The sequence below is a fragment of the Lathyrus oleraceus genome, chromosome 7 (genome assembly GCF_024323335.1).
Source record: "Lathyrus oleraceus cultivar Zhongwan6 chromosome 7, CAAS_Psat_ZW6_1.0, whole genome shotgun sequence".
NCBI classification, from domain to species: domain Eukaryota; kingdom Viridiplantae; phylum Streptophyta; class Magnoliopsida; order Fabales; family Fabaceae; genus Lathyrus; species Lathyrus oleraceus.
In genome coordinates this window covers 69,130,505-69,137,782 of record NC_066585.1, presented here as the reverse complement: position 1 = coordinate 69,137,782, position 7,278 = coordinate 69,130,505, and the positions used below count along the sequence as shown (strand labels likewise).

The window sequence follows — 7,278 nt, the reverse complement described above, 5'->3', positions numbered from 1 at the left end:
TGAAGTTGTTGTTGTTCCTTCTTTTCCAGAGTTGCTTAACTCTTCTGGTTAGTAAGGACAGTTCTTCTTCATCATCAGAGTCTTCAGGTTCAGAGTCGTCAGTATCTGCAGTTTCTGCCTGGAGAGCTTTGGTTCTGTCTGACTTCCGTCTTTCAGGTCTGGACTTCAGCGCCACTGACTTGTTCCTTTTCTGAGGCTCATCCTCCTCTAGTTCTATCTCATGGCTTCTGAGAGAACTAACAAGTTCTTCAAGGCTGATACTGTTCAGATCCTTTGATAACTTCAGAGCAGTAACCATTGGTCTCCATTTCTTTGGCAGACTTCTGACAATCTTCTTAACATGATCTGCAGTCGTGTATCCCTTGTCTAGCACTTTAAGACCTGCAATAAGAGTTTGGAATCTGGAAAACATAGCTTCTATAGCTTCGTCATCTTCCATCTTGAAGGCTTCATATTTCTGGATCAACGCCAGAGCCTTCGTCTCCTTGACTTGGGAGTTTCCTTCATGGGTCATCCTCAGAGAGTCAAGTATATCTTTAGCCGTCTCTCTGTTGGTGATCTTTTCGTATTCGTTGTATGATATAGCATTTAGAAGTATTGTTCTGGCCTTGTGGTGATTTTTGAAAACACGTTTCTGATCTTCTGACATTTTGCTTCTGGGAACTTCAGCTCCATTTAAGACTGGAGGTTTGTATCCATCTGTGACAATGTCCCAGAGGTCAGCATCATAACCCAGAAAGAAACTTTCGATTCTATCTTTCCAGTAATCAAACTTTTCTCCATCAAAAACAGGAGGCTTGGCATTGTAAGAATCTTTCTCATTTGAGTGGGCCATTTGTTTTTCTCGCACTGGATCTCTCTACACGGTTAAGTGTTTGATTTGAAAATCAATAACAGAGCCGGAGCTCTGATACCAATTGAAGGTGAGAAAAACAAGAAAGGGGGGGTTTGAATTGTTTGAAAAATAAGCGCTTTTGCAAATTGAAATCACACAATGATTTTATACTGGTTCGCTTATAACACAAAGCTACTCCAGTCCACCCGGCCAAGGTGATTTCGCCTTCAACAAGGACTTAATCCACTAATCTTGAAAGATTACAAACAACCCCTAAGAGAGAAGAAAATCTCTTAGTCCTCTCAAGTCTACAGACTACAAAGAGTCACTTGAGGAAATCAAATAAAATAGATACAATATGTGTAATCTAGAGTGCTTCTAAGAAAGCAAATATTACAAACTTAAGAACAAATTTTTCACTTGATAAGCAAAAGCTTAGTGAAAATCTTTGAAGAACAAGGATGTTTTTCTTGAGCGTGATATAATTTCAGTATAGTTTTGGCTAGTGATTTCTTGTTACTGAATGTTGATTTCTTCTCTATTTATAGGAGTTGAAGTAGAGTTGAAGTAGCGTTGAATCTGTTGGATATTGAGATGTAGTTACGCCATTCCATTAATAGCTTCTGCAGTAGACTTTTTTCTCTTAGAAGTGACTACTTACCACAAGTAGTATCTTCTCTCTTGGAAGTGGAGATTAACGTCTCTTTCTAATTGAGGAAATCCATTTGCAGAACTTTAACTTGGCTTAAACGTTACTTCATCATGATTAACAATTCTGATTAGAGTCTTTGTGTATCTGGAGAATCTTGCTTCTGATGTTATTTCTTGAGAGTTCAGATAGCGCTGATAACTTCCAGAGTTTACAGAAGGCATATGATCAGAGTTAGAGCTTCTAGACTTTACTTCATGTTCAGATGCTTCTGATACTTTACAGTTTTGTCCAGAGTCAGAGCTTCTTGAAACGAGATTCCTCTTTAGATGCTTCTGATACTTGAGATTTTGCATCTGATCTTGTTTTGCATCTGATGACATCATCAGATTTATTTCTTCTTTCTTTAGAACCCTGCACACTTAGAAACTTTTCGTTAGGGTGCCATTTTTGGTTTCATCCTTTGTTATCATCAAAATCATGGAGTCTGTTGTAGAACACTTTTTGTTCTTACAACTTCCACATTGAAGGTTTGATTCAAAACCAAGCAATATTTGATCTTGACTGGTATTCTTGCAACGTCCATGTTAGATTGCATCAAAGTTTCTTCATCTGAACACACATACTTACCAACATGAGAGGTTATAAATTCAAAAAAAAAAAATGGACACCATGTGTGACAAGGAACCCATGATGTTTTAGTTGGACGCTAAAGTTTTATATTTTAATTTTAAGAAATATAGTTGAAGTTTTTTTTAAAGGTTATATAATATTAATAATAAATAGAAGAAATTTTAAACCAAATACAAAATAGCAAGCGATCAACACAAGATGTACCGAGTGCTACAAAAAAGAAACCAAACAAACACAAATAGTAGAAAAAAATAACATGATAAAAAACAAAAAAGCCACCATAAGTCAACTCCAAAAAAACCACCCTTTAAGAATTGTACCCTAAAATAAGATCAAGTTAGAGCTTAAGTCATTAGTACCTCTAACACCGGGTCAAGCCAACCAAGGGAAAAAGGAAAGAAACACATACATTTCCAACCTAACCGAAATCTCAATCCGCTATTGGTTAATCCATAAGATAAGGTTTTGAAGTCATTTTTATGAATGTGCAAGAGTTCTACCAAAAGATCATTTTCAAATTAAAAAAAAATACTTCTCCCCTCCACTTTTTTCATGTTTATTGAAGAACCAGAAAACACAATCTCATTTAGACCCTCAAAATGATCCATACCACAACATGACAGAACACAGACACCCCCATAGGCTTCACCATATCGTTTAAAGAAAAGAAATTCTAAAAAAAGAAGATTAGGATTTCTAGGAAGAACTATTTTCCACTTCAACCTGTTGGAAATCCTACACCAGACACTGCTAGCTAAGTCGCAATTGACAAACATGTGGGAAGGCAACTCGATAAAGACACCACAAAAAAGATACAAGGTAAGACTAGGGCTTGCAATCACCTTTCTCTTGAATAAATTCTCTTTTGATTAGCTGAAAAAATAGAATAGAAAGAGAATGATAAGCTGAAGACACCAAGAAAATACTATCCCTACCAAACTTTCAAATCCGCTCATCTTTGTCCAAGTAAAAAATATCCACTCGAATGGCTGAGAGGAAATCAACGACGACAGGTTCCTCATGAATGAAGAAAGCCCTCATCCACCTCAAGTCCCAAATAAGAGTCTCGTCAATTCACCTCCTAACCCCTCTCATACTCTTCTAAGGATAATCACGAATCATAAACAACCTAGAAAATTTATCCTTAAAGATTATACTCCTAATCCAAGAGTCAATCCAATAAAATGTCTAAAACTCTGATCCGACCATTTTAGTAATTCCATTTACAAAGCGGTCAAAAGGATCTTCATGTTTAGAGCCAAGAAGAAAAACACATGTTTAGTGATACCATCCACAAATCTATTTCAATTTTACTTGAAGACATTTGTAATTAATTAATTAATATCATCCTCAATTGTTTTTAAAATAAAGCTTATGTTTATTTCTTACTATGCGCCAACAACCTAAACGTAATGGCTAACAAAAAGTTAAAGATTGGATTTTGATCAAAAACTTGTTACCAAAACCATTAAGTTTATTAATGGTTTTTTAATTTTGTTCCATTAATTGACTCACTTAACATCACTTAACATGTAGTATCACACAAAGACATCATACATGAAAAACCCTTGCACCCTTTACTACAAAGGAATCTAGTAACTACCATTTTTCCAACAACGAAGTTCAAACTCTCTATTCCTATTTACTCTTGCAATAAAATCTTCAGCCCTTTTATTCAATTCATCAGAAGCAGCAACAAAAATACTTTGTTTCTTAAATCCATCAAAATCATGATTATCATCTTCATTGGCTTCCCAAGGTTTTGGAGTTTCCTTAACACAAACTTTTCTCTTCAACTCCATAGTGTTCTCTCCAACATGTTTCTCAAACATGTTCACAATATTCTCCTCAACATGTAACTTCTCAAATATAGTTTCACCTTTGTTAACTTCAAAGCTTTGAAACATAGCCTTTGAAGTTTGAGTACTTTGAATATACTCATCATAGTAAACATCAGAATTCGAAGATGAATCTGCGGAAATGATTTTGGAGTTTATCATAAGGACAAATATTATGATGTTGCATAGGATGAACAAGAGCTTTGAACTCAAAAGAAGAGGAATCAAACTTGAGATATACACCAAGAGGGTAGACAAATAGGGTAAACAAAGTGTGACACAACAGAAAAAACTACATATTAAAGCTATTAAGGAATAGAAATGTAGATTTTCTAGGAATTGGTGTTTCTTGTACCTCTTCATGGCTTGGATCTTCTTGATCTGGTTAAGATCCATTTGATTCAAGATACCTTTGAAGCAAGAGTGTGTGGTAAGGTAAGAAAGCTAGGGTTAATAATGGAATATATGGAAGATTTTATTTCTAGGATGATACATTATATAGAATGAAAAAAAGGGTGGATTAGTAAAATTATTTAAATGCTACTTTATAATTATTTGATTTGATATAATGAATTGATAACTTTTTTTTAAAGTCATAGGACATAGTGGCGTGGCGTTTATTGGTCACTTTTTCATTTCAAATCTTAATAATTTATTTTTCACTTCAGTTTGAGTCCACCTATTAATGCTTTTTCATAGTGTTATTATTTAATTATTTTTATTTAGTGATAACTACTTGTATAATTAGTTAATATGAGATCAACTTCAACTATTTGTTGAGTGTGTTCTTTTTGAGATAATTTAAAAAATAGTAGTTGTTAACAAAAAATAATTAATCAAATGTGGTCCATTGCTTATCTGATTGTGATTCCACATTGGACACTAATGATTTTGTTTGATGTTTAATTAAACAAAAATAGCTTTGTCTTAGGTAAGATGTTTTGTTTTACTTTTACCCTAACATTCATTCCTGTTAAGAAAAGAATACTTTTTTTTGACTGATTTTGTTTCTAAAAAGACTTTTTCTTCTCTTTTGTTTTTATGGTCTTAGAGGGAAGGGAAATGGAGATGGTTTCGATAAAAAGAAAAGTCTTTAACTTTTTCTTTTACATTTCTTCTTGAAGAAGCCTTATTATTGGGTGGAAAGGAGCAAAATGTAGTAGAGAGAATCAAGCATTGACAGTTTTAAGGCAATCATATAGAAGAAATTCAATCACAAATTTTAACACTCATTTTTTAACATCTAATATTTTACTGGATGAAACTATAAGAGCTCAATAACATTTTTTTGAGAATGGAAAATATAATATATTGAGCTCAATAACATTAAAAGAGTAGCACTATTTTATCTATACAAATTGCCATGAAAACTCAAACATATGTTCAAATATAGAGCCAAGAATCATTCTAAAGAAGTGTAGATATGTGAATAACTAAAACAGCTCAAGGTTTTGAAATTTTCTAATTTAGTTAAGTAGCATATATGTTTTATGCTTTAGCTACTACTTAATGTTAATTTTGATTAGAGGTCGCATTACAACAAAATATATTTTTAACATTTTTTCACTTTAGTTGTACATAGATCCAAAGTAAATCTTTAAAATTTGAGGGTTTTTTTATAATTAAAATAAATTACTTTTTATATCAATTGGAACTTCAAACCTAAAGAAAAGGTGGCATAGGTATTGAAAATTGAATCTCAATGCTAAAATATTTAAATTTTATTTAGGTTTAAATAGTTTTTTGGTCTCAGTAAATTAACGAATTTTTAATTTTGATTCCTTTAATTTTTTTTTTGTCTGAGTCTTTATATCTTACTTTTATGTTGGTTTTAGTCCCTAAAAGCAAAATCTATAGAAAAATATGAAGGAAAATCCGCAAAAAAACTGCAATTTTTTTTACGGATTTTGACTTTAGGTACTAAAACTAACACAAAAAATGAGATATAAGAACTCAAATAATAAAAAATTACAGAGATCAAAATAAAAAATTGACTAACTTACAAAGATCAAAAGTGCATTTAAGCCTTTTATTTATAATAAAATTCGCATATTTTTTATTTATTTTAAATTTAAAAATAAATTACAATTCAATTCAATTGAAACTCTTAATTGAGGAGAGAAGTGGCATAAGTCATAAGTTTGATTCCCAATACCAATTTTTTTTTGTTTTATTTATAATAAAAGTGGTGCATTCTTTTATTTTTATATTTAAATTAAAATTAAATCATATTTTATCTTGGTTGGAACTTTCAACCAAAGAGTAAAGTGATACAGGTCATAGGTAAGACTCCCAACGCCATCAATTTTATGTATTATTTATAATAAAAATGACACATTTTATTTTTACTTTTAAATTAAAAATAAATTATATTTCACCTTGATTGGAGTTCCCAATCAACGAGAAAAGTGACACAGATCAGGTGTTATACTCTCAATGTCAACAATTTTGTATTTTATTTATAATAAAATTGACACATTTTTTTCTTTGTAAATTAAAAATAAATTACATTTTCCGTTAGTTGGAATTTCCATCCGAGAAAAAAAAGTCACCTAATTTTCTCGTTTTAGAATATATAACACTCTACGTTCATTCACTTTTACATAAATGAAATCTTTCGTGCCTTAGATGAACTTCATCATCTATCTTCAAACTTTATCTTCGGTTAATAAAACTTTATTTTTCCAGTAAACCAAACTCAAAAATATCATTTATTCCATAAATAAAACTCGATAACATCATTTTTTTTCTTCCATTAACGAGTTTCAAAACTCTATCATCTCTTCTTCAACTTGAATGAGATAAGGAAAAATTGAATACTGCTTGACAATGTTAGTTGTTGTTGTTGTTTTGTCACATAAATGTTTAATGTTTTTTTTCTTGAGATTTAACGAGTAATGATTCTATTGATTTTGTTTTTGTTTTTGTTGTTGTTGAGATTTAATGTTGAACGATTCTATTGATTTTGTTATTCTATTTTTGTTATTGTTGTTGAGATTAATGTATAACTATTATATTGATTTTATTTTTGTTGTTGTTATGTTAGAAATATTGAGTATTCTATCTTGTGTTGGAAGTTGTCAAAATTATACGACATGGACGTGTACGTAAGACTAATTTAGGAATAACTTCTCAATGTTGTATGTCAATACAAGTGACAAAGATGCAAAACTAGTATCTTAAAAATCCAACTTTGAAGATTAATATCAAGATTCAATTTATCTAGTTGATGATTTGCTTGAACCTTTACGTTTATCTTCAGTGCCATATTTTCAACCGGGGAATGACATTAACTCCTTCTCTTTTGTGTTGATAAACTAACA

The 7,278-nt window shown here is 31.4% G+C and overlaps 1 protein-coding gene across 1 annotated transcript; it reads right to left on the bottom strand.

Annotated features, from left to right (window-relative positions):
• Window positions 1-3,562: 3,562 nt before the first annotated feature.
• On the bottom strand, window positions 3,563-4,454 carry LOC127107967 (uncharacterized). The gene has a single exon (XM_051045318.1). It carries the CDS (start codon window positions 4,349-4,351, stop codon window positions 3,710-3,712), a length of 642 nt encoding a protein of 213 aa, XP_050901275.1. The 5' UTR covers window positions 4,352-4,454; the 3' UTR covers window positions 3,563-3,709.
• Window positions 4,455-7,278: the final 2,824 nt, after the last annotated feature.